The 27,382-nt window shown below is 52.6% G+C and overlaps 2 protein-coding genes across 2 annotated transcripts in view; both read right to left on the reverse strand.

Annotated features, from left to right (window-relative positions):
- Positions 1 to 228: 228 nt before the first annotated feature.
- LRRC26 (leucine rich repeat containing 26) lies at positions 229 to 5,040 on the reverse strand. Its single transcript, XM_048823342.2, has 2 exons — positions 4,138 to 5,040; positions 229 to 1,750 (listed from the first exon to the last, which is right to left on the reverse strand). The coding sequence occupies exons 1-2, from the start codon at positions 4,748 to 4,750 to the stop codon at positions 1,518 to 1,520; spliced, it is 846 nt and encodes a 281-aa protein (XP_048679299.2). The 5' UTR covers positions 4,751 to 5,040; the 3' UTR covers positions 229 to 1,517.
- A 1,595-nt stretch (positions 5,041 to 6,635) lies between these two features.
- Positions 6,636 to 27,382, reverse strand: part of LOC125623664 (uncharacterized) — a 64,672-nt gene continuing 43,925 nt past the window's right edge. The window contains exons 25-31 of the mRNA XM_075120587.1: positions 27,108 to 27,271; positions 25,191 to 25,303; positions 22,148 to 22,272; positions 18,378 to 18,593; positions 17,543 to 17,647; positions 8,577 to 8,666; positions 6,636 to 6,949 (exon numbers count right to left, since the gene is read on the reverse strand). Of these exons, the coding sequence (XP_074976688.1) occupies positions 6,801 to 6,949; positions 8,577 to 8,666; positions 17,543 to 17,647; positions 18,378 to 18,593; positions 22,148 to 22,272; positions 25,191 to 25,303; positions 27,108 to 27,271 (962 nt within the window). The 3' untranslated portion in view covers positions 6,636 to 6,800. The remainder of the gene's footprint in view (positions 6,950 to 8,576; positions 8,667 to 17,542; positions 17,648 to 18,377; positions 18,594 to 22,147; positions 22,273 to 25,190; positions 25,304 to 27,107; positions 27,272 to 27,382) is intronic.

A 27,382-nucleotide genomic window follows, 5' to 3' on the forward strand; every position in this document is an offset into this window, starting at 1 on the left:
TTGGATTCCATTGTGCTGCTGAGTGGCTCTCAGGCCCAACAACCAGACTGTTGTCATTCTCCACTGGTGGGCTGGGTAATCCCAACTCTGGGGTTAGCTTTGGCTCTGGGAGCATTACCCGTGTAGGAAGAGCTGAAGCCAGGAGTAATGGATTTGGTGATGCTTCCTTTGTTCCCTCTGGAGCCAGAATCCAGGTCCCAGAATGCAGCGCAGCTCTCTCAACAGCCAATCTCTGCCTGCAGGTCACAGCGAGCACTCATTGTCCAGATCTGAAATCTGCGCTCTGAGCACGGCACAAGGAATAGTTCTGTTCCCTGATTGTTGAGCCTGGTCCCAGTTCAGGTTTCCAGAGCACACACTCATGGTTACAAGTTCAAAATTCACTTGCCACCAATATTCTCTAAAATTTACCATTCCTGTGAGCTCTCCGGTCCGCAGACATGTTTGCTAGAACATCAGTGGGACGTGAATGCAAACAGGAGATGAACATGGCCAGAGCCAGCTATTCTCGACATTCACGTAGGTAGGTGCAGAGCGTTGTTCGGTATTTGCCTAGCTCCAGCTCTCTACTCATGACCCTCATCCTGAACATCTGCCTCCATTCCCTGGGTGGAAAGGTGCACACCTCTGGTTTGATTTGCCCATGCTCTGGTCTGAACACAGGAGGAGCCAGAGCAAACGACTCCTAGTTCTCCAGGATAGTAGCAGCATGCACACCCTGACCGTTCCCCTGAGCACATCGTGGCTGCTACTGAAGAAGCTACCCAACTGCCAGTGCAGCAAGGAGGCACTGTAAAGGCTGAGAATGTTACAAACCTAAAGGCAATTCTCAGCTCACCCGCCTGCAGCAGATGCCAGGTTCCCTAGCGTGCCATCCCAATCGTGTTAGCCCTGTGAATGGGTGCAGGGACTGCACTCGGTCCCCGGCTGTCACGTTCATATTGGGGGACTGGGCTGGGCAGGCTAGAAGGTTACATCCTTTGGCTAACACTGAAGCCCTGGTAATGGAGGGTCATCCCTCTAGGTGCCTTTGAGGCAAATTAGGAAGGGGCCTTTCACCTCTGAGGTGCTAGCGTGAACCTAGCCAGGTGGGAGCAGCTCCCATCTGCTGCTGATCAGGGGCAGGTGTGGAAGATGATGGAGGGGGGTCTCAGCTCAGTCCTATTGGCTCTCACTCCATATCGGAACAATTGGCATCTTGCTGGCCGGCTCTTGGAGACAGCAGAAGGGCTCGGGGGTGGAGCCAGTGCTCACCAGCCAGTGCAGCTGGAGGTTCAGGGAAGTCTTGCAGAAACTTTGGAGATTTCCTCCTTGGTTCATTGCTGCAACTCCAAGGAATATGAGTGGGGCTCATAGTCCCATGGGGAGAAGAAAAGGCCCCGCAGCAGAAGAAGGTAACACAATTATCTTCCAGTACCCACAACAATGCTTGCCAGCCCTGGCCACCAGCATTTGGGACACAGACAGTACCTCATCCCCTTGCTGGCACCCCCAGTACTCCTATGCAGGTGGGCTCCTCACCAATAGCAAAGTTCTTTCAGGAGATAGTTATAGGCCACAGCCAGGGAGCCAAGTAGGAGGCAGATGAGGATGCTGGCCAGGAAGGAGGCCGGGCCGATGAGCAGGAAGAAGGCATAGTCCTGGGGGTGCAGCAAGCTGTCCTGGCAGTGGCTGAAGGACTCGTTGCCAATGGCTAGGAGGGGATACTTGTTGAGGTGCTCTGGGAATCTGCACAGGATCAAATTCTCCTCTGCCAGAGAAAGACAGATGCAAAAGGTCAGGCCAGGTCATGGTTCCCAACAGCACACATGGGAGGTGGCTTGGGCTCCTGCCTGAGCAGGAGGAGGGCTACAGGCTGTTGCCAACACCGGAAAGGAAGGGCAGCATCAGGGAGGGTGGCTGGGCAGGGCAGTGTTGGGCAGGGTGGGCCAGTGCTCAGAGCAGGCCAGCAGCAGCGGGGAAAACCTGCAGGCCGGCTGGGTGTGCTGGTGCTGGGGCGAGGTCACGCAGGACAATCCAGCATTGGGAGGATAGGGGCAGGCTGTGGGCCATGACAGCAGCTCTGGGGTGGGACAGGCCTGCTAAGTGGCCAGGAGCAAGTCCCCTTCTCTATCTCTCTCTCTGTGCCTCGGTCTTCTAGTGCAACGGGGCCAGGGGACAAACCACCTGTGCAGGTGAAATGTGCTGCGCAGAGCTGGGGTTAATTCCGTCAGCCCAACTGAGTGCATGGGAACATCCCGCCCAGCCAGGATGCAAGCCCAGGGCTCCCGCCTCAACACGAAAGCACCGGGAGCGAGTTAGTGGCCCTGGTGATACACGCGAGGAAGTTGCAGGGGCTCAGGGGAGGCTGAACTAGCTCGAAGGCTGAGGAAGTGGGGTGGGGCCTGGGGCAGCCCCTCTCCCAGGGCTGAAGTTATGATGCCCACACAGGGCCAGTGCTGCCTGTCAGCTGGGAGGGGGCTGTAGGGACAAATGTGCACCTCATGCTCCTGGAGTGCAGGGGGAAGGGTGTCACCATCAGGCGGGGGGGGGGGTTCTGCCTGCGGGGGGCAGTGCCGCTCATCCACAGGATGGGGGGGGGAAGAGTTGCGCTCGCAGCCGAGGAGCCGGCAGAAGCCACAGGCACGATCTGGCGAACAACATAGGGCCCTGGGGCAACTCCATAAACAGCCCTCCCATCCTCCCAGCCCAGGCTGCACTGGCCCCCAGCTGCTGTGGGCAGCTTCTCTTCTTAATGGCCTGGGTGACAGAGAGAGGGGCCAACCTGAAACTCCCTGAAAGGGTTCAATGCACAGAGGCCTGGCAAAAGGCCTGGAACTGGCTGGCACTCTTTACCCCAGCCAGAGAGCTAAGGCAGGGGCACCTTGCTGCCTGGATGGAGAACCCCAGCCAAGTGCTGCATCTGGCCCCTGCAATCCTGAGGACACAGGGGCTATGCAGGGTCAAGGGGAGCCACTATAGGCTGGGAGACATCCAGAGCAGAGCACAGGGCCCAGGGGAGGAAGGGCTGGAGCTCAGGGCAGCTCTGGTAGTGCCCCACAGCTGGAGCCTACCTGGCACCAACACTGCTCCCCGCGAGGGGCTGGCCCCTCACCATTCCCAAACTCCCTCTCCTTAGCTAGGGTCGGTCTTATCCAAAACCAGGGGCCAGAGGGCTCTGCCCATGTGGTGCTCCCTTCTCTCAGCCCCCCTGTCCTTGACTCCCCTTTTACCCAGGCTCTGCAGCACATGGGCTGACTCCTTGTGGTCTCGCCCAGGCTACGCCAGCAACATCACTGAGCAAGCTGGGGCCGCACGGGGGTCAGGCCCTTGCCCTCACTCCCTGCTCACTGTGTCCTGCCAGCCCAGCCCTGCTCCCGGGGAGTTATCACTGCCCCTGCAGAGCAGGGAATTGCAGGGGCTGCCCAATACCAGGCCCGAGAGGCTTCATTGAGAGAGGGGCTGTCGCCATCGCCCCAGCCCAAGGAATTCGTGTGCGACCAGCAGCGTGGTGGAATCATGCAGCTACATGCCCTGCTTGAACCCAAACCCGCCTGCTTCAAGGGGAGGGGACCCCTAGGGAAGCCTCAGGTCCAGGGACCCTGCCTCTGGCCAAGAGGATGGAATAAATCTGCTGCCGTCCATGCACGAGATTCCCTCGAGGCTCCCTTCTCGGAGCCTGGCCAGCCCTGGGAGCAAGGGAGTCGAGTGGGGCTGGCTGGAAATTGAGAACTCTGCAGCAGAAGGGAAATGAGACTGTGTACAACTGGAGACCCTGAAATAGGCCAGTGGTTGGCCTCTGCCTGACTCGGGCAAGGACTTCAGCCTGGCTCCCCCTCCCAGGTTAAGCGTTCATAGCACACGTTCTCTCTAGCCCAATGACCACTGAATTATTTCTACAAAAAGTGGAACAACTTCAAACAGGAGAGATTGAGAGAGATCAATTGTATGGCCCAGTGGACAGAGCCCTCCCCCGAGATACGGGAGTGGTGGGGCTGGGCCCGGGCTCTGAGAACCTTCTGTCAGAATCAGTGGAAAGTGGTGGGCTCAATGGAGCCGGATTTTCCGATGAAGAAAAGGTTTCACTGAAAAATTCCTGCCCAGCCCTATGCTCGCTGTTCTTCTCTCCATGCTGCTGCATCACCCATCCATTCTTACCTTGGATTTTGTCCCTGTTGCCCATGCTCCAGAGGAAGAGGGGCTGGATTTTACAGGTGCACGCCCATGGGTTGCCCTGCAGGGTCAGGGAGCGCACGGCAGTCAGGTTCAGAAAGACGCTGGCATGCAGAGACCTCAGGGCATTGCTGTGCAGAAAGAGCTCCTGCAAGCAGGGCAGCGCTTTCAGCACCTCTGGGGGCAGCTGGCCAAGCTTGTTGGCCCCCACGTTGAGAACCACTAGGCCCGGGAGAGGCAGGAAGGTCTCAGCCGTGAGCACGGTGAGATAGTTGTTGCTCAGGTCCAGCTCCCGCAGCGCCCCAAGCCCTGCCAAGGCCTGGCTGTGGATGCTCACCAGGACGTTGTTGCGCAGGCTGAGGTTCTGCAGCGCCTGCTGCGAGCGGAAGGAGTGAGCCTTGAGGACGGCAATGTGGTTGTAGCCCAGCCACACGGCACTGGCATTGGTAGGCAGCTTTTCAGGCACAAAGCGCAAGGCTCGGTAACGGCAGTCCACTTCCCCAGAGGAGCATCTGCAGATGGCAGGGCAGCTGGGGGAGGGGAGCGGGCACAGGAAGAGAAAGGCTAGGAGAGTGGCCGGGCCCCTCCAGCCAGCCATGGTTAGCTGCCAAGGGAAGCACTCAGCTCCCGCTCCCCCAAGTCACCCAGTTCTCCTGGCGCCTGCCGTGCCTGGTCCGGCTCAGCCGCCCGCACAGGTTGGCTCTGCTGAGCCGGGGCAGCTGGCAGTGCAGGAACCAGGCTGGGGGCAAGTGGTGCCTTGCAGAGGTCTCGGACACCCTGCTGCTCTTGCTGGCACTCTCATTCCCCTGTCACCTACGCTCTGCAAACATTAACCCGGCTGCTCAAAGGCCAGCGGCTCTCCCTGGTTGTGGTTTCTTCAGGGCGGAGCTGCACTTTCTTAGCAAATATTTTTACAGAGCAGAGGCTGCTGCCAAGATGCAGAGCCAGGGTCCCCCTCCCCCACCCCACCCCACAGGAGACTGCTCCAGGCCAGGTAGTGCAGCAGGCCACACACCTTTGGGGGACTGGGCAGATCCCCTGCACCCAGCCCATGCTCACGCCTTTTACAGGGCTCGGGGCGCACTGCCCACCCCAGCTCCTGCTGCTCTCGTCAGCCATTGGGCCCGGTCCCTCAGCCCACTCCTGGATCCTCTCCCCTTGGCAGCTCTGCCCTGCAGAGCTCTGATCCTGGAGCAGGGCCACTGGATCCCCCACCTCCTGGGTGAGTGCTCTAACCAGCAGGCTGCACAGTCATCCCCCAGCTTGTGCCCTCGCTCACGCTCTCACTTTCTGGCCCAAGTAACTCAGAGAGAGGCTATAAGCCTAAGAATGGCTCTGTAGCCTAGTGGTCAGAGCACGCACCCAGCTCCCGGGAGAGCCAGGATCCAATCCCCCTGCTCCACTGACTGGTTCATTAATTGTCCACAGTGCAACTGCTTCACCAGGAGAGACTGAGGGAGCCTCACACTGCAGTACGCCAGAGCCCAGTGGCTAGCACACTCCCCGGAGAGGTGGCAGGCCCCTGATCAATTCCCCTCTCCCCATTAGGCAGAGGGGGTCTCCCCATACCCCAGGGGGGTACCTGCCCACAGAGCTCAAAGCTGTAAGGCCAGTCCACCTGCCTGCCAGATGGGGGCCCCAGCCGAGCGCTCCTCTTCCCTGGTTTGGGACTTGCTGCAGTGGGAGAAAAGGACCAGCTGCTCCCTGTTTGCAGAGGAGACACATCAGTGCAAGGGTGCAAGACCTTCACAGACGCAGGTGCCAAGGGGGGTTAGGTACCTGAAGAGTTTCAGCAGGATTTTTGTGCATTGCAGTGGTGCCGAACCCAGACTTAGGTGCCCAATTCCTTTTATGCACTTGGGCCCCTCCTTCTGGGAGCAGCTCACCCAGCCCCACAGCTCTCCAGGCTCCAGCAGGGCCCTGCTCAGTCTCAGGGCAGGGCTCTCAGCCCCACCTGGAGAGATGCGGGACGGGAGGGGAGGAGCTTGGCTCTCAGCAGCGTACGTGTGCCAGCCAAGGACTGGGGCTGCATCCTGAAACTGGCACTTTCTTGGTCTGAAATTCTTTTGATCCTGGCTGAAAAGATTGATTAGCCCTTTGGTGCAGCATCTCCTGCCCCTCACCTCAAGTGCTGAGGTGCCTCTCCCCCTGCTCTGCCCCACACCCTGGCTCCTAGGCCCTTGTGCTAGGCTGTGACCACTGCATCTGCAGCTGGTGCACCTGAGTGAGGCGACGGGCCCCTGCAAGGCTGGTGCATGGACTGGTAACGGTCTCCCCTGGATTGCTCCTAGTCTTTCCCTTTAATGCTCTCACTAGCGAGTCAGGGATGATGCGGAGTCCTGCTAAGAGGCTAGCTATGGATACTGCTTCCCAGGGCCCGGATCGGCTCAGCTGGGAGTGGGCTCCTAGTTCACACAGCTGAATTCTCCATTGGCTGAAAGTTGCTAGAGCCCCCGTCCCCACTCACAGACCACAGCAAGGGATGGTTGGGAACATTACATTGAGCTCCCTCACCAAGCATGTTTACAACAAAACAGCAGCACAAAACCGAATGGGAAAGCGAATAACGGGGGAAACATTTGAAAGACGAGAACTGGACAGCCGTCACTGTTCTGCCCTTTCCCAGCATTCCCTGAGGCACGGATTGCTCAAGGGAGTGCGCTGTGGTAGATTATTTTAGATGCATTAATTTGATCATGCTCGTTCTCCGAGGTGAGATTGAGGGATTGCGACACTTTGTACTGCACCATGGACACCACAGCCAGCTCCTCGGGGTCCAGGATGCCCAAGCTGGAATCTGGAAGGAAAGGAAAGAGCATTTGCTACCTGGAATGATAGGAGCTACTCCCAGATTGGAAGTGCTCCAAACCTCCCTGCAGAACAGAGCAGGCCCAGCAGAGGGACAGCTGGGCTCTAGATGCCTCTTCCAGGGTCCAGGAGAATGCTGCCCCAGACAACAGCCTCCAACAGCTGGAAATTCAAAGGACCCTGTGACACCAGCCAGCTGCCCTGGGAGTTCCAAACCAATCCTGTGCAGCCCAGAACCTGGCAAACAGGTTCTAGCCAGGGACCGAGTACAGCCTATTCCTACCACCGGCTGCCAATGCCACATGGTCACGGCTGGCAGGTCCAGCACCTCAGTTCCAGAGAAGTCCCTGTCCCTGGAGAAGACGTGGGTGTGGCTATGCTGGGGCCGGCTCTGCTGTCCAGATCCTGGGCTAAGAGCAAACTCAGGGTTCTTCCTGCAGGTAGCCCTAGGTCCCACAGCCATCATGGCCGACTTGTGCTGGCTAGCATGGCCAATGCCTGGGGAGAGCTAGTCGCTGCGTGGCCCCTGTATGCTCACAGGAACTGCCGGAGACCCAGAATCCAGACCCTGGAGTCAGGAGGCTCAGGATTGGGTGGAAGTCCCTGAAGCACTGGAGACAACAATCTGCATTGGCAACTGCTCTGATCTCCCCTCCTGGGACGCCCCTCCGGATAGCAAGGGGCTGCTCCTTGGCCGTTACCCATTTGACCATTCCTAAGGGCCACGGGGGACAGACTCTGGCACAGCATGACACTGAATAACCATGGCTCCCTGTGGCCAAGACCTGCTGCTCCCAGGCTGGGTGGAGCCACATTTGGAAGAAACCCTGAAGCCTCCTGACTTTGACAGACAGGCTGCCATGGACCAGTAGCCTTTAAGCAAAGAAGCCGCACAGCTGAAGCAGGTCTCCCTACCTCCCATCCTGTTTGGGGAGCATTTAGCAAATCTGCCAGCCCCTGAGCCATAGAAGAGGGCCCTAGCAGCATCTTGGGCTGACTATGACCAGCTAGCTAGGTTTGAAAGGTGCTGCGCCCGGTCTGCACTAGTATTTAGACTCCATTCATTAAATCACGCTAGCTAACACGTTTCTAATTACCTACTCCTTCCCTCGTCCAGATGTAGCCAGAGGGAGTGTCACCCCCAGACAGCACAGGAGAGGACATGCCATGCACCCCTTGCTTGCCAAGGTCTCACAGACCCACAGGCCGCAACCCTCTACCTCCCGGGACCCTGCAGGCTGGCCACCCCCTCCCTGGCTGCTCTCTGGGGCTGCGTCTCCATGGGGGGCATTTGCATCAGGGCTTTTTGCACCAGTTGTCAGGTCAGCCAAAGGCAAAGTGGGAATGCCGTGAGCTCTCCAGCTGGGGGGGGGGGGGGGAGAGAGAGAGAGAGAGAGGGTCCAGGGTGACTCTAGCATCTCAAAGCCTGATGAAGCCAGGAGAAGATTGGGCTGGGAGGCTCTCCGTGCTGCAGAAGGCCATTCCCTTGCCCCCTGCCATGCCAGGGCTGGAGGCACAGCCCTGCCCTCTGTGCTAGGAGAAGCTGTGCTACTCAGCGACTGCTCCAACCCAGGGCACAAAAGCAGCCAGCTAGGCCATGGGCGATGAGGACTCACCAGAGCAGACGGGCAGGCAGAGAGAGCAGTTGCTCTGGGCTGTTGTGTGGCGACAGTAGTCAATGCAGCTCTGCACAGGGACACCACAAACTGCAAAGAGACACGAGTGGCTGTTAACTTCTCCCCAGAGAGACAACCCCCCCACCAGACCTTGAGTGACGAACGCCCCAGCACCGCCCTGAAACCTCACAGTCAAACTAGATGTGACAGACAGCAAGAGCCAGCCCTCCACAGGGCCTGTTTCCTGTCCAGGTGTGGGGTTTTATCGATTATGTGTGCACGAGTGTAACTCCAGCCCAGAGTCCTCGCAATCCCCTGGCAGCGTGCAGGGGCATCACCTCCACCTAGAGCGACCAAATAGCAAGTATGAAAAATCGTGACAGATTGGGGGGGGGGGGGTAATAGACACCTATATAAGAAAAAAAACAAATATCAGGACTGTCCCTATAAAAATCAGGACATCTGGTCAACCTACCTCCACCAACAAGGGCACCTATATTGAACGCCCAGGACCTTGGCCCCGCAACAACGAGCTCCTGAGAGAAGTGGCTCCAGGCCATTAATTTGGCAAACAAGCAGTCGGGTAGCTGAAGAACGACAAGCCCCAGAAGGCAGCGTTCCAGTCCCTGTGGAGGGTTGGGTTTGTCTGCAAGTGATAATCCAGTGCCCTGCTCTGCAGAGCAGAGCGAACAGCTCAGCATGGGGCGTCGTCCTGGACTCGGCCCAGGCCCTCGCCCTCATGCTTTTACGAGGTGCTAGCCCCAGGGCCCTGTCAGGACACAGGCAGCTCCCGCTTCAGCCTGCTCTCTTCAAGGCTCTGGAACTTGGCTGTGAATATCTTGCCCTTGGAAGAACTGGCATAAAAGGCATCACTTCACCAGGGGTGAGGGGTGGGAGAGAGAGAGAGAGATTTGGAAATCTAATCAAAACGTCACTTCTTCTTAGGCACCTGTGCACACACTCACATGTGTGGACACAATGTATGCACCCTCAAACACAAATACTTGTGCACACTCACTCCCACCCACACACATGCACACAGTGGGCTCAGCTGGGATCCAACAGGTGGCAGTAACCAGAATGGCAATCCTGCAGGGGGAGCGGAGGACAAGTTCCCAGCTTCTTGCTGGTCAATGGCCCGTTGCTGTTGTGTACCCAGCTCTGGCAGCGAGCTCTCTGAGACGCTGAGCATGACATGGGGCTCCAGGCTCCACACCATCCATGCTGGCTGCAGCTCACGAGTCAGGGCTGCCGGGCCACGGCCCAGGGCAGGACGGCACCAAAGGCACAAGGTCTCTGGGGTAGCGCTGCCCCTTCCCTCCCAACACGCCCACTCCTCCTGTTTACACCAAGGGCAAGGGGGCAGCGGGCACAGGAAGTGTCAGAGCCTCCGCCACCAGCTTTACCCCAGCATGGAGCCCCCTGCCTACGAGAACCCCCTGAATTCTCCAGCTGCCTTAGGGTCACTTTGCTATGGCCCCATGGTGCCACTTACACAGCTCAGACTGGAGAACCCAGCCCACAGTCTCTGCCCGGAAGAGCTCCCAATCCAGGGAGACGAGTCAGGTGCTCTCAACCCACTTGCCAGTGGGCAGGGAAGCACCATTGTTGGCATCTCAGCAGAGAGGCCCAAGACTGACTGAGCCATTGCAGCCTTCTCAGCCTACCAGGACATGGGGGGTGAGTGTAGGGTCTGAGGCACAACGCCAGCTGGTGTGGGGCAAGGGGGACGCTGCTGCTGCCCCCACCCACACTGGACCTGTCCTGTGAATAAACAGAGTCTAGGCTGCAGGCTCCCAGCTGACACCGACAGTACATTCGCCACAGGAACCCCCCAGCCAGGCCCTGAGCAGTCACATAGAAGGAGCACAGCTCTGGGCACCAGCAGGAAGGGGGACTGGCAGCTCCATTGTATCTGAGCTCTGGACACCAACAGTACAAGACCTTGCCTACAGATCTGTGGGGAATCATGGGATCCATTCCCCCTTAAGGGAGATCTTCCCAATCATTCTACCTGGAAGAGTCCAGGGAGAAAAGTACTTTGACAAACCAATGCCCCACATCCTGCCAGACCTCCTGGAAACACCAAAGGCGCAGAGCTGGAACTGGTTTAATTATCCTGACATGCCAAGGGCTTGATATTATTCTGTCCTAAAGCAAAGCTTGGATTTCAACACTAATCCCCAGCCGGAATGCTCCACGTGACTCCCACAACTCAGCCCAGGCTTGCCCCGGCCATGCACAACACTAGGTCCCACAACACAGCTTAAGTAGGGTTGCCAACTTTGGTTGGATGAATTCCTGGAGGTTTCATCACATGACATTATGTTTAATTAAAGATTAATCTTTAATTCCTGGAGGGTTGGCAAACCTAAGCTCAGGCCATACACAACACTGGGTCCCACAACACAACCCCAGGCCACACAGGACTCAGGGTCCCACAACACAGGCCACGCCTGCCCAGGCCATGCAGAGCACTGGCCCTTGACTATCCCTGTCTAGAGTTGCCATCTCGTGATTATATCATAGTCTCATCACATTTGAGGCTTTCCTGAAAGTCCCAGCTCCTGGAGTCGTGGGATTAGGTGGAATCTCAGCATCCATTTTTAAAAAAGACTCAGTTTCAAGCCCTTGTGATTGTGGAGAAAAGCCTGAACACCCCCCAAGGCCAGTACAAGAACCCAGCAAGTCTTTTCTTTCAAATCTCTAGATTTGTAAAGCCAATCTCACGATTTTGGGGCCTGACCTAGGATCTTTGAACCCTGGGGCTGGCCATGCCGCCAGTGCTGCGGGAGGAATTCAAGGCACCCTTTGGAAATGGCTGGGAACTCTCCCTGCTCCAACTGGCTCGTCCCACTCGAGGTGCAGCATGGTTAGCTGCTCCAGCACAGGCTGGGAACTCCCGATTTCTCACCCTGGCTCCATGCTGTGGGAGCAAGCCCCTCAGACTTCTCCCTGCCTCAGCTCCACTGGCATCATATGGGCTAGGACTACTTGTTCACCTGGCTCATGGGGCACTCCAGAGGCTCAGTCGTTAGTGTGCACAGCACTCAAGGGATTAGTATCCTTCCAGCTGCAGCTAGCTGGAAGGCTGCAGCCTTCCTTGGTGATGCAGACCGACCCCCAAGGCTCCCATGGGCCAGACCGACCCCCGTGTCTTTCCCAGGTTACAATACTGCAATGCACCTTGCAGGAGACTATACATAAGCTTTGGCTAGTGCAGAAAGCAGCAGTATGAGCCACTAGTCCTGTGCCCCCTGTGTGGTCCTGGTTCCCACCCACCTCTAGCTGCAGTGCAAGGCATCAGTCTGAGTATGTTACAAGAGAAAGAAGCCACGCTCAGCTGGAGGTCTGGGTCAGAGCCATGGGGAGCAGTCTGGATAGCCATGTGAACACACACAGTCTGGGAAGTAGGAAGGCAGCTTGTTTTTGTGGATATGCAGCAATGCAGGGGTCTAAGCAGCCTTCTTGAGCCCTGTCCCCACCCCTCAGTGCCATTCAGGAGATGGGCGTTCAGGCATAAGCTAAGGTCTCCAACACTGACAATGCCTGAGCCTGCCAGTCTCCTGCAGCCTGTCCTGGCGGCACAAATCAGCTGAAGCCCTTCCTTTTGTCCCCACGCTCGCCGGGGATGGAGCTAGGTTCTCCATGACAGGAGCACACATCCCACCCCCACCCCCAGCTCTGTGGGGCTTGGCTCATCTTTTTAGACACAGGCAATGGCTGCCCTGCCAGAACAGATGCAAAACCTGCAGCCATATCTCCACTGCTACAACGATCAACACCCCTGCACAACACACCTTCCAAGACCCATGAATCCTACACATGCCAATCACATGTGGGGTACCTCATCCAGTGCACTAAATGCCCCAACAACAACTACGTGGGTGAAACCAGACAATCACTTCACTCTCGAATGAACTCACAGGAAAATGATAGACAAAATACACCCTGTCACCTGTGGATGAACACTTTTCACAAAGCGATCTCTCCATATCTGATCTGTTAGTCCTCATTCTCCGAGGAAACCTGCACAACGCTTTCAAAAGTCGAGCCTGGGAGCTTAAATTCATAACTCTGTTAGACACTAAAAGTCATGGACTGAACAGAGACACTGGATTTATGGCTTATTACAACAATCTGTAACCCACTAACCCCATTTTTTGTCCTATAACTTGCAGAGATGTTAAGGGTCCACTTCACTTTGAATGGTCCCTTAGAATATGAGCTAACTACTTATTCTAAACAATCTGTTCCACCTTGCAGTTTGCTGTGATGCCCCGTGTACCTGTCCCAGACCTGAAGAGCTCTGTATGGCTCGAAAGTTTGACCAACAGAAGTTGGTCCAACAAAAGATATTATCTCATGCACCTTGTCTCTGCATTTGATGTCTCTTGTGGAGGTGGCTGGAGCAGGGCTAGGTATGAACTGTTGGTTGCTTTATGTGTTATGTACCCAGAGGCCACAGGGATGGGGACACAATATATTTTGACAATATGCAAAACCTGTGAAATGGGCAGTTACCCATTTTGTGATCAGCTACTTGCTGGGGGCAGCATAGTGCGGGGCGCTCAGTGTGGGATCCCACATATATAGAAGCACAGAAGTGTGGGTCTGAAAGGGAGCTCAAGATGTCAACGAGTCCAGCCCCCCTGCATTAAGCTGGACCAGTAAACCTAGACCATTCCTGACAGGTGTTTGTCCAACCTGTTCTTAAAAACTTCAGTGAAGGATATTCCACAACCTCCCTTGGAAGCCTATTCCATAGTTTAACTACCTTAATAGCTAGAAAATTTTGCCTAATATCTAACCTAAATCTCTCTTGCTGCAGATTAAAACTAACATGTCATACATTAAATGGATTAAAAACTGGCTAGCTGATAGGTTCCAAAAATGTAACTGTAAAGAGGAAATCTTTTCTGAGTGGGTGTGTTTCTAGTGGGGTCCCACAGGGATCAGTTCTTGGCTCTACACTATTTAACTTTGTCAATGATCTAAAAGAAAATCACTGACAAAGTTTGCAAATGACACAAACATTGTGGGGGGAGCAGTAAATTAAGAGGACAGGTCACTGATTCAGAGCAATCTTGATCACTCAGTAAGCTGGGTGCAAGCTAACAATATGTGTTTTAATACGGCTAAATATAAATGTATTTGTCTAGGAACAAAGAATGCAGGCCATAGTGACAGGGTGGGGGACTCTAGCAGAGAAATGTATAACACAAACCAATGGCTGGAAGTTGAAGCTAGACAAATTCAGACTGGACATAAGGCCTAAATTTTCTTTTCTTTTTTTTTAAACAGAGAGAGTAATTAATCGTTGCAACACTTTACCAAGGGATGTGGTAGATTCTCCATCACTAACAATTTTTCAGTCAAGACTAGGTGTTTTTCTAAAAGCTCTGCTCTAGGGATTATCTTGGGGCAGGTCTCTGGCCTGCGGGACACAGGAGATCAGACTAGTTATCACAATGGTCCCTTCTGGCCTTGGAATCTATGAATCTAAGCCCATTGCTTCTTGTCCTACCTTCAGCGGACATGAAGAACAATCGATCATAGTCCTCTTTACACCAGCCAACTTAGCTGAAGACTATTGCCAGGTCTCCCCATGTGTTCTTTTCTCAACACTAAACATGCCTAGTTTTTTTTCATCTTTCCTCATAAAGATTTAGAAAACCTGACCCATCATTTCTGTTGCTCTCCTCTGGACTCTCTCCATTTTGTCTCCACCTTTCCTAAAGGGCGGCACCCAGAATTGGCCACCGGACTCCAGCTGAGGCCTCACCAGCGCCAAGCAGGTGGGGGGAGGGGGGCACTTACTTCCCGAGTCTTAGGGCAGGTCCACACACAAAACAGGGCAGTGCCGCTACACTAATACACCTGCGCCGCTCGAGCGCTCCAGTGAAGACGCTTCTGCCATGGAGCTAGTTAATCCGCGCCTGGAGAGGCAGGAGCCCCGTCGACAGAGAAGCCCTCCCATCAGCACAGTGCGGTCTGCAACAGGGGTTAAGTTGGTACAACTGCATTGCTCAGGCGTGTGGATTTTGAGTGCTGCGTTTATAGGATAGTATTTAAGTTTATAGTGCAGATCTGGCCTTGCATACAACACTCCTGTTAATACACCCCAGAACTAGAGGCCTCTTTTTTGCATCTGCATCACATTTTTGGCTCCTGTTCGATTTGTGACCCAGTATAACCCCCAGAGCACGACCGCCTAGCCAGTTCCTTCCCATTTTGTAGCTGTGCGCATGACTTTTCCTTCCCAAGCGTAGTGCCTTGCACTCATCTTCACTGAATGTCGTCTTGTTGAACTCAGACCAATTCTCCAATTTGTCAAGGTTGTTTTGAATTCTAATCCTGTTCTCCAAAGGTCTTGCATCCCCTCCCAGCTTACTGTCATCTGCAAATTTTATAAGCACACTCTCCAATCTATTATCCAAGTCGTTTATGAAAATACTGACTAGTGCCAGACCCAGGTGTAACCCCTGTGGGGCCTACTACACACTCCCAGTTTGACAGAAAACCACTGAGTATAATCTTTCAACCAGTTGTGCACCCCCACCTTATAGTAATTTCATCTAGACCACGTTTTCCCTCGTTTGCTTATGAGACCGTCATGTGGGGCTGTGTCAAAAACCTTAATAAAAATCAAGATATGCCACATCTATGCTTCCTCCCTATCCATTAGGGCAGCATCCCTCTCAAAGAAGAAAATTAGGTTGTTTGGCATGATTTGTTCTTGAGAAATCCATGCTGACTATTCCTTATAACCCTGTTATCCTGTAGGTGCTTACAAACTGAATGTTTATTGATTTGTTCCAGTATCTTTCCAGGTATTGAAATTAGGCTGACTGGTCTATTATTCCCCAGATCCAATTTGTTCCCCTTTTTAAAGACAGGTGATATGTTTTTCCTTCTCCAGTTCTCTGGGACCTCACTCATCCTCCAGAAGTTCTCAAAGATAATTGCTAGAGGTTCCAAGATTGCTTCACTTAGTTCCTTAAGTACCCTAGGATGAATTTCATCAGGCCTGCCAATTTGAATACATCTAATTTATCTAAATATTCCTTAACCTCTTCTTTCCCTATTTTGGCTTGTGTTCCTTCCCCCTTGTTGTTAATATTAATCTGGTCACCTTAACCTTTTTAGCGAAGACTGAAACAAAATTGGCATTAAATATCTCACCCTTCTTAAGGTTATCAGTTGTTCGCTCTCCTTCCCCACTAAGTAGAGGACCTACACTTTCCTTTGTCTTTCTCTTGCTCCTAATGTATTTAAAGAACTTTTTCTTATGCTTTTATGTCCCTTGCTCGGTGTAATCCATTTTGTGCCTTAGCGTTTTTGATTTTGTCTGATTTATATGCTTATCTTTGAGAAGGCATGGAAGATGGGAGAGATGCCAGAAGACTAGAAAAGGGAAAATATAATGCCCATCTATAAAAAGGGAAATAAGGACAACCCAGGGAATTACAGACCAGTCAGCTTAACTTCTGTACCTGGAAAGATAATGGAGCAAATAATTAAGCAATCAATTTCCAAACATCTAGAAGATAAGGGGATAAGTAACAGTTAGCCTGGATTTGTCAAAAACAAATCATGTCAAACCAACCTGATAGCTTTCTTTAACAGGGTAACAAGCCTTGTGGATGGGGGACACACGGTAGATGTGGTATATCTTGACTTTAGTAAAGCTTTTGATACGGTCTCACATGACCTTCTCATAAACAAACTATGGAAATGTAACCTAGATGGACCTCCTATAAGGTGGGTGCAAAACTGGTTGGAAAACCGTTCCCAGAGAGTAGTTATCAGTGGTTCACAGTCATGCTGTAAGGGCATAATGAGTGGGATCCCGCAGAGATCAGTTCTGGGTCCAGTTCTATTCAATATCTTCAATGATTTAGATAATGGCATAAAGAATACACTTAAAGTTTGTGGACGATATCAAGCTGGGAGGAGTTGCAAGTGCTTTGGAGGATAGGATTAAAATTCAAAATGATCTGGGCAAACTAGAGAAATGATCTGAAGTGAATAGGATGAAATTCAATAAGGACCAATGCAAAGTACTCCATTTAGGAAGGAACAATCAGTTGTACACATACGAAGTGGGAAATGACTGCCTAGGAAGGAGTACTGCGGAAAGGGATCTGGGGGTCACAGTGGACCACAAGCTAAATATGAGTCAACAGTGTAACGCTGTTGCAAAAAAAAAAAAAAGAGCGGGGGGGGACATCATTCTAGAATGTATTAGCAGGAGTGATGTAAGCAAGAAGTAATTCTTCCACTCTACTCTGCTCTGATTAGGCCTCAACTGGAGTATTGTGTCCAGTTCTGGGCACCACATTTCAGGAAAGATATGGACAAATTGGAGAGAGTCCAGAGAGGAACAATAAAAATGATTAAAGGTCTAGAAAACATGACCTAGGAGGGAATATTGAAAAAATTGGGTTTGTTTAGTCTGGAGAAGAGAAGACAGAGGGGACAAGATAACAGTTTTCAAGTACGTAAAAGGTTGTTACAAGGAGGAGGAAGAAAAATTGTTTTTCTTAACCTCTAGGGTAGGACAAGAAGCAATGAGCTTAAATTGCAGCAAGGGCAGTTTAGATTGGACATTAGAAAAAACTTCCCGTCAGGGTGGAATAAATTGCCCAGGAAGGTTGTGGAATCTCCATCATTGGAGATTTTTAACAGCAGGTTGGACAAACACCTGTCAGGGATGGCCTAGATAATTAGTCCCACCACGAGTGTAAGGGACTGGATTAGATGACCTCTTGAGGTCCCTTCCAGTTCTACGATCCTATGCTTGTGCTATTCTTTTGTAATCCTCTTTAGCAATTCATCGTTTCCACTTTTTGTAGGATTCCCAATTAACATCCCCTATGGAAGGACATGCCCGAGGCTCCTGCCACAGCCAGCCCCTCTTCTCACCTCACCAGACCAGGCCGCAGACGGGCCAGGGCTCTCACCTTGGGTTGCTGACACCCGGACTCTGCCACTGCAGTCACACGCTGGTCGCTGCTGGGGGGCAGCGTGTCTGTGACAGCGCAGGCCGCTGAACCCCTCAGCACATACTGCAACCAAAGAGGAGAGGATGCTCAGCAGACCGCACCAGGCCATAGGCTGAGCAAACAGATCTAGCCCTTGGCACCCACCCAGCCCCCTGCTCCCAGGTCTGACAACCTCACAGAGCAGAGCAAGTGTTGCACAACTGGGCTAACAGACTCCTCCTGCACTGGCACCAGGACAAAGGACATGCCGGTCCTGACCTGCACCCCTGTTGCAGTAGCCCCTATGGGGCTGTGTAGAGGTACAGAATCAACAGGGCATAGGACCTCCCCAGCCATGCCTCCTTCTTCTCCCTCCCGCCAATACCCAGCTCCCAGCCTGTCTCTGCCCTGCCCCCAGCCTGCTGGAGCATGCCCTGTGCCAGAGGCTGTGATACAGGCAATGCAGATGCCCGCCCGCACCAGGGTTATTCCCAGTTTGTGTGCCCTGCAGCCCAACAGTGAATCTAGGGCCGGGGGAAAACTGAGGCACTGATTGATGGGCTTGACTGACCCAAGTCACAGAGCAGATCAGTGGCAGAGCTAAAACTAGAACCCAGGTCTGCCGAGTCCCCAGGCCTGATCCTCTACCATCCTGCACCAACACCCAGGCACTCCCCTTGCATGGGTGTCAATCACTTGGCAGAGGATCCAGGCAGAGTAGGATCAGGCCCGCAATGCCTTGCTCTCAGCACAAAGCCATGCTATCTCTGCAGATATGAGGGTGGGAGGCATTTGAGCGGGGATCTGCCCTTACTGGTCCATATGTAGAGTGTGGAATTGGGTCGGGAGATGATGCCAGCCATGGAGCCGATCAGGTAGAAGCCTGTCCCAGCCTGCAGAACGGCTGTGCACACGCTCCTCTCGCGGAGGCACTCCTGCTTGGCCTTCTCCAGGCTCTCGGCAGAGGGGTGTAGGAATGCTGGGTCTCCCACCACGCCCCGGCCAAGCTGCTTCACAAACCACTCGGTAGCTGGGGGAAGCAGAGGTGAAAAAACAATTTCTCTGGGTCTCTCGTGAAACACTTGTGCTGTCAGATACCCAGCTGCGAGCCACGGCCTCGCTTCCACTCAGCACAGCCAGCGAAGGCCCTGCACTAACCCCTTGCAGCCCCAGCATGATGGTCCTGCTGCAGGTTTCGGCAGTGCACATGACAATGACCAGGAACCGCAGCCACCCAGGAGTTCAGAGTTCTCGGTGTGTCCCCAGCAAGCCACAGCCAGCCTCAAACCCCAGCCACAACTAAAGCCAAAAGGGGTGGCAGGGAACAGGCAGCACAGGAGGATGCTCTGGGGCAGGAGGAAGTGCAAGCGGCTGTGAGGGAGGTAGAACAGGGACAGGACTGGGCGCAGTGCTGTCCCACTTTCTGATTGGGACACACGGCTGGAGCCTGTGAGGCGGCATGAAGGAAGCTGAGGAGAAAGTAATGGCTTTCAAAGCGGGGCGGGGGGAGCACAAATGCACCCAGGGGGGCAGTGATGGGAATGGGGGGGGCACACAGCAGCACAGCTATGTTGGAAATCTGTTCTCCCACCCAGACTGTGCTAGGGCTCTCAGCTTCCCCCAAGGCCCAGCAGGAACAGGGGCTTCTCATTCTGCCAGGGATGGGACATTCTGGAGCAGAATGTGATCCTCCTTCCAAATCCAGCACATTTTAAAATTCCATTTTTATTTGAATTCCTCCTGCTGCTGCCCCTCATTGCGCTCCTCTCCCCCAGCCAGGCTGATAAAAGCAGCGCTGTGTGTTGCTTGGGAACAGGAGAACAAGGACATCTGTTTGGAAGGCGAGGAGGATACTCAGTGCCAGGAGAATTAAGATCTAGTCTGTGTACACCTTGCTATTGCTACAGGCACAAAGGAAGGGGTTAAGACTATGTGCCAAATTGTTGTTACTTGGCTTGAAGAGTTTAATTCCTTGCAAAATTACAAGTAATTAAAGATCAAAGGCAAGATGCTTTCTGTGACTGCCATGGTGCTAGGGGTTATTTTCAGCTCAAATTAATAATAAAAGGATGATTTGCCTGTGGTTATAAGGAAGAGGCTTCTAAAGATGATGTAATTACAAACTAATTACCATAAACTAGGCCCTCCCAATCTTAGGAACCTGCTTTTAAACTCTGCAGGTTCCCTCCCAGGCATCCCAACCCCCCTTGGCTTAGTAGTGCTCCTGGACAAGTGGGTCATGTGTGGGGGTAGAGGGGAAGGATCTGGAGGGCAGAGCTCACTGGGAAGCACTCCCAGAAGAGGCTGCTAAGGGGCTGGAGGAGGCAGCAGTTCTGGCAAGCTCCTAAACTCTGCAGAAATAGAGAGGTTTCAGAGTAGCAGCCGTGTTAGTCTGTATCCGCAAAAAGAAAAGGAATACTTTTCCTGGGGCAAGTGATGCTGCTTTTCCACAATAGCGTTGGAGCGCTGCCCCCAAATAACCCCTAGAGCAGAGCTTTCAGAAAAACATCCAGCCTTGATTTAAAAATGCTCAGTGATGAAAAATCCACCAAGCTTTCCTGGGAAATTCTCCTGGGAATCAGAGGAACAGCCGTGTTAGTCTGTATTCGCAAAAAGAAAAGGAGTACTTGTGGCACCTTAGAGACTAACCAATTTATTTGAGCATGAGCTTTCGTGAGCTACAGCTCACTTCATCAGATGAAGTGAGCTGTAGCTCACGAAAGCTCATGCTCAAATAAATTGGTTAGTCTCTAAGGTGCCACAAGTACTCCTTTTCTCCTGGGAATGTACGTCAGGAATGTAGGCAACACACACTCACAGTGTGGACCTTTGTCCCCATCTAGTGGCTAGACCACATATAGCTATGCAGGAAGGTCAGACTAGCTGATCACAGTGGTGGTAGTTTCTGGCACTAAAATCTGTGATGCTGAACAGAGCGCTTCATCCGAAGGCCCGACCTCCTTTAAAGTGACCGTTCACAATTTGGCCACTAAATGACCCCCAGATTAAAAAATCACTACTCAAGCAAAAAAAAAACCGAGGAGTCCTTGTGGCATCTTAGAGACTAACAAATTTATTTGAGAATAAGCGTTCGTGGGCTAAAACCCACTTCATCGGATACATGCAGTGGAAAATACAGTAGGCAGTTATATGTACAATGTTATAATTTTTGTGGTCTGATTTATGTCTATTAATTCTTTTGCGTATAGATTGTCCGGTTTGGCCAATGTACATGGCAGAGGGGCATTGTTGGCACATATCACATTGGTAGATGTGCAGGTGAACAAGCCCCTTATGGTGTGGCTGATGTGATTAGGTCCTGTGATGATGTCCCTTGAATAGATATGTGGACAGAGTTGGTAACGGGCTTTGTTGCAAATCAGACATCAAGAACTATAACATTCAAAAACCAGTTGGAGAACACTTCAACCTCCTTGGTCACTCAATTTCAGACCTAAAAGTCGCAATTCTCCAACAAAAAAAAACTTCAAAACCAGACTCCATCAAGAAACTGCAGAATTGGAATTAATGTGCAAACTGGACACCATTAAATTAGGCTTGAATAAAGACTGGGAGTGGATGGGTCATTACACAAAGTAAAACTATTTCCCCATGTTTATTTCCCCCCCCACTGTTCCTCACATGTTCTTGTCAACTGCTGGAAATGGCACACCTTGATTATCACTACAAAAGGTTTTTTCCCCCTCTCTTGATGGTAATAGCTCACCTTACCTGATCACGCTCGTTACAGTATGTATGGTAACACCCATTGTTTCATGTTCTCTGTGTTTACAAAGTCTCCCCACTGTATTTTCCACTGCATGCATCCGATGATGAAGTGAGCTGTAGCTCACGAAAGCTTATGCTCAAATAAATTTGTTCGTCTCTAAGGTGCCACAAGTACTCCTTTTCTTTTTGCAGAACTAGAGAGTTGCACTCCTGGAGAGCTCAGAAATTTCACTTGAGCCAGCCCCCTATGAGCTGACAGAGCCCGAGGCAGGTCAAGGCACAGAGGAGCTTTATACAAAGAGTGAGAGAAGACATGTCACAAAAGAAGAACCTCCCTGAATCAAGGAGATTCAAAGCAGCCCCACATTACTCCTCTGGCCACTGACCAGACACAGGACCTTGGTGAGCAATGGCTGGGGTCAGGGGTGACACTGCACTCCCACTGGAGAGGCCGTCGCAAGCTGGGAAGCCAGCAAGCATCTCTCTGCAGTTCTGTTGGGCTGGGAGGGACTAAAGCCAGGGCTGTTAGCTGGCCCCAGAGGGAAATGAGCTGAGAGGTCCCGGTCTATCCTGTTCTCTATCCAGCCCTACAACGGACACTGCTTTGCCCACTTATTGGCAGTCATAATGGCAGGGCCAAGGACCAACTAGGCCACAAAGAACAGGTTACTCTGTCAGCCTCCTCCCATGGCAGAGGAGGTGGGTAGGGCAGCTCCCACTGCCAGAGCCCAGGCTGCACCTGCTCTGGGGTTAAATAAAGGACTCAGTCCCCAGGGATGTCAATGCAGCCTATCCTGCTCCTGGGAAAGCCAGTGTGGGGCTCAGGCTCTGGGCTGGCACTGGCTAGTCCCTTACCCTCGCTGCACTTGCAGATGAATGGCTTTCTCTCCTCACAGCTGGCATCTGTTAGAAGTCCACTTGCTGTATCCAGCCACACACAATCCTTCAGGCCGCCATCTGCCAGGTCGTCTCGTAAGTGCCTTCCCCAAAACATAAATGAACAGCAGAGCTGTTACTGTGTAGCAAGCAGTGGCCAGTCCCAGCACTCGGCTTAGCCCTGGTTTGCTTGTCATGCCCCCTACGCCCAGCGCTGCTCACCACCCCTTCCTTTCAGCAGCCTCATTCCCCTAGCCTGCCTGGAGGTGCTTCCCTTTGAGTAGGAAGGTGGGAACTCCCAGGAGGCCCTGGCACAGACCTGCCCTTACAGAGAGCAGTTGGGTTATGCTGTGTCTGATGCTCCCTCCAGCACAGCTGAAAGCAGTGGCAAAACACACATCTCTGCAACTGGAAGGAGCAGCTGAGGAACCAGGCATGCAGCCTGCTGTACTAGAGCAGCTTGCTTGAGTACAGGTTTCAGAGTAGCAGCCGTGTTAGTCTGCATCAGCAACATGGACGAGGAGTCCTTGTGGCACCTTAGAGACTAACCAATTTATTTGAGCATAAGCTTTCATGGGCTAAAGCCCACTTCATCAGATGCACCCAGTGGAAAATACAGTAGAAAGATTATATATACACACAGAGAACATGAAAAAATGGGTGTTGCCATACACACTGTAACAAGACCAATTAATTAAGGTGCGCTATTATCAGCGAGAGAAAAAAAACACACCTTTTGTAGTGATAATCAAGGTGGGCCATTTCCAGCAGTTGACAAGAACGTGTGAGGAACAGTAGGGGGGACAAAAATAAACATGGGGAAATAGTTTTACTTTGTGTAATGACCCATCCACTCCCAGTCTTTATTCAAGCCTAATTTAATGGCATCCAGTTTGCAAATTAATTCCAGTTCTGCAGTTTCTTGATGGAGTCTGGTTTTGAAGTTTTTTTGTTGGAGAATTGCGACTTTTAGGTCTGAAATTGAGTGACCAAGGAGGTTGAAGTGTTCTCCGACTGGTTTTTGAATACTTGTGGCACCTTAGAGACTAACCAATTTATTTGACCATAAGCATCCGATGAAGTGAGCTGTAGCTCACGAAAGCTTATGCTCAAATAAATTGAGTAGTCTCTAAGGTGCCACAAGTCCTCCTTTTCTTTTTGCGAATACAGACTAACACGGCTGTTACTCTGAAACCTGGTTTTTGAATGTTATAGTTCTTGATGTCTGATTTGCAACAAAGCCCGTTACCAACTCTGTCCACATATCTATTCAAGGGACATCATCACAGGACCTAAGCCACATCAGCCACACCATAAGGGGCTTGTTCACCTGCACATCTACCAATGTGATACGTGCCAACAATGCCCCTCTGCCATGTACATTGGCCAAACTGAACAATCTCTATGCAAAAGAATAAATGGACATAAATCAGACAAACATTGTACATATAACTGCCTACTGTATTTTCCATTGCATGTATCCGATGAAGTGGGTTTTAGCCCACAAACACTTATTCCCAAATAAATTTGTTAGTCTCTAAGGAGCCACAAGGACTCCTCGGTTTTTTTGCTTGAGTAGTGATTTTTTAATCTGGGGGTCATTTAGTGGCCAAATTGTGAACGGTCACTTTAAAGGAGGTCGGGCCTTCGGATGAAGCGTTCTGTTCAGCATCACAGATTCCAGTGCCAGAAACTACCACCACTGTGATCAGCTAGTCTGACCTTCCTGCATAGCATGGGCTGGAGCACTGCCCCCAAATAACCCCTGGAGCAGAGCTTTCAGAAAAACATCCAGCCTTGATTTAAAAATTCTCAGTGATGAAAAAATCCACCAAGCTTTCCTGGGAAATTCTCCTGGGAATGTAGGTCAAGAACGTACGCAACACACGCTCAGAGTGTGGACCTTTGTCCCCATCTAGTGGCTAGACCACATATAGCGATTCAGGACTCTGCCACTGCTCTGAGCTACCAGGAACAGCCCTTTTGTTCAAGTGGCAGAAACTGGTGCTTTTAGGTCTAGAGATCTCAGGTTCATTTCCTGCAGGTGTCCCAATCAGGGCTACGCTGCCTCAGACCCCCAGACCCCTCAGCTCCCAGAGCCAGGCACAGAAGACAGGAATCCCTGACACCCAATGTTTTAGTGCTAGCTCACAAATAGCTGCTCCCTGAAGGGGATGATAGCAGGCCTCTCCCCACGGCTCCTCCTATAGGTACAGCGGGTGGAGATCTGGGCTGTGTATCTGGAGGTTCTGTGTTCAGACTTGGCTAATGGCCTGGGTGGGGCAAGACCACTGCTTGTGGGTGAAGAGAGCAGAAGACTTGACTCGTGTGAGCGCCACAAAGGTCAGATTGATTGAACCGATGTCTCTATCCAGAACACAACTTCGCTCTCCACGGTGGCACATCAGCACTGTACGGGGCTGGCTGCCTCAGGGTGGTGCTAATGAGCTACAGAGCCTTCCACCTGTAGGGGAGGTGTGTGTGAATCCAGCCCTGATCACAAAGATGAACAGCTCTTCCCACCCAGTGGGCATTTGGTGGCCCCTCGCTAGGATGTTTTTACTGGGTTTCAGTCCCAGTTTCCATATCACTAGCACAGCAATAGTTTAGCAGCAGTTCCCAAAGGAGGGGAGACTTCTCTGGATAATGAGGACATGCCCAACCATCAGATGGGATAACATTCAGAGAAAGAAACCCCCATGCTCAGTCTCTAAGGTGCCACAAGTACTCCTTCCCCATGCTTCAGTGCAAGAGCCAGAATCCACTGCTGGGATTTAGGAAGAAACTTTTCTTATGGGAGGTTTACTCCCGAATTGCCTAGTGCAGGGTTTCAAACACCTTCCCTGTAGTAAGTGTCTTGTCCTGGCCACTGTCAGAAGCACACTGGACTAAATGGACTGACATCTGATCCAGCCTGCTGATTCCTGTGTGCCTCTGCCTGGCCAAGACTCCTACAGGCCCTGCCATAACAGCTTTCACATAATGTCCATGTCAACAAGTATCAGGAAAGCCAAGTGCTCACTCTGCGAGCTGCCTGGTGATGGGATCGCCTGTAGTCCACTGAAATACGGATTCATCCATCTGATCATTCAGGCCTGTCCAGAAGACACCCCTGAAGTTTGAACATATCCAGTCCTGGAAGGAAACAGGACAGTCTCAGGACTGGGGGGCAGGACATTCTCTTACACTCCTGTGTAGGGTGACCAGATGTCCTATTTTTAAAGGGACAGTCCTGTATTTAAGCCCTCCTGCAAGTGTCCTGACTTTCTTTAAAACATGCAAATTGTCCCGTATTTTCTGTCTCCCCCAGTCAGTACTGGTGGGTCCTGCTGCTGGATGGATCCCTGCTGGCCAGACGCCCACCCACCTACAGGTGCTGACGATGGGGGTGGGTGTGCAAGACTGGTTGTGGGGTGAAGATACAGCATGTGGGGCAGGCCACTCCCCCTGCTGGTCTGTCAGCGTAGCCTCCACTGCGTGCTGGCTATCGGCCACCACAGCCCCGCCCCACATCCAGTTTCCGGCCAGCACTGACTGCGTGCTGCGGTGACTGCGGACAGGCACCAGCTGGTTAAGTGTCACCTCTTCTGCCCACCCATCTGCCCCCCCGCCCCTCCAGGGGCACATTCTGCTCCCAGTGCTGTGCATAGAACCAGCCCCTGGTCGGAGTGCTCAGTTCATCAGCAGCCTGGCCGGCAGGTTCTTTCCTTCCCCCACTTACTCCAGCTGGGCCGGTGCCCCGGGAAAGCCCAAAACCCTCCAGCCCAGGGCACTGGCCAGGAGGAGCCGAGCCCTCCACATACCAAGGCTTAACCCCTTCCTGCCCACACTGTAGCCAGGGGACAGGAGGTGGCTGGGTTAGGTCAGTGGCCAGCAGCATCCCAGGGGTATTAGCTGCCTTTCGACACTGTGCAGGTAGGAAGGGACAAGCTGCTTTCAGCCACCAGGGAAGGGAAGGGATGAGCTCTGCAAAGACACAGGCCAGGTCACCCCTTCTCCTCCCACTTTTCCCGCAGCTGAAAGAAACTCCTGTCCCTTCCCTCCCACACAGTGACGAAAGGCTGCTGCTGGCCACATTCTGGTGTGAATCCTGACAGAAATCTGGAGGGGGACCCTGTGTGCCCCCACCCACGTTGCCTTGGGAAGACACAGTACAGGCCCTGTACTAGGAGAGGTGGGTCTGTCCCAGGGCCCAGCCAGGCATGGAGGCAGAGAATGCCAGGCAGGGAGGATCAGGTTGGTCAGTAACCCATCTGTGTGAGAGAGGTGTACAGGAGAGTGAGTCCCCTCTCCCCATGTGAGGCCTAAAGCCTTAAAGATAAGAAGGTAAATAAAAAGAATCCAACTATGCAGGGTTTCTTTTTAACGGGCTCAATCAATGTGATGTTAATTTGAATGTTTGTACTGCATAGTTCTGATTGGTTGCCATTGAACTCATTTGAATACCAGTAATTTTACCACATGTCCTGTATTCAGCATAGGGAAACATGGTCACCCAACTCCTGCCAGCATTTTTAAACAGTTGGGCCTTGAGGTCCTAAACTGATTAGCAGCAACGCTGAACCCCTGCAGCTCAGTGGCAAGCTCAGCGGCAAGCTCAGCATCTCTGCATTTGGATGCCTGATGTTAGGCAGCCCAGTGTGAAGACAGGGACCTGTGTGAGAGACAGGGGCCTTGTTTCCTACACACAGTTAAAATCAACCTATTCCACCCCCTTCCTGTTCTTCAGACCCTGGTCTATGTCCTCTGGCTCATCTTGGTTCCAGTGTTAGGACTCTGCCTGCTCGGGGAGCTGGGTTCGATGGCCCCCAGCTTAAAGTCCTGTTCCAGCAGCAGGGCCGGGAGCCCTGCCCCACCTCATCTCCTCTTGGAGGCCTGAGGTGCGTGCTAGTCCAGTGGGTCTCTGGTGCTCTGCTGGGTTGGGCTCTCTGGTTCTCACCTTCTCCTGGCGCGAGGTCAGATACAGCAACTCAGTCTGTCTGAACTGCCGACACACTTGCAGCCCCTCCTGCCAGGTGCTGCTGGCCAAGGACAAGTCCCAGTAGTAGCAGCTACCATTCCAGTGTCTCCAGCCAGGTTCTGTGGGACAGCGGCTCCAGGGAACTGCCATGGAGAGAAAACCTTGTCTCAGAAACAAGGGCTCAGGATCATCTCCGTGACAGAGAGAGTCACTTGTGGAATAGCAGCGAGTGTCCAAGCAGGCAGGTAGCGGGG

The sequence above is a fragment of the Caretta caretta genome, chromosome 16 (assembly GCF_965140235.1).
Source record: "Caretta caretta isolate rCarCar2 chromosome 16, rCarCar1.hap1, whole genome shotgun sequence".
NCBI classification, from domain to species: Eukaryota; Metazoa; Chordata; order Testudines; family Cheloniidae; genus Caretta; species Caretta caretta.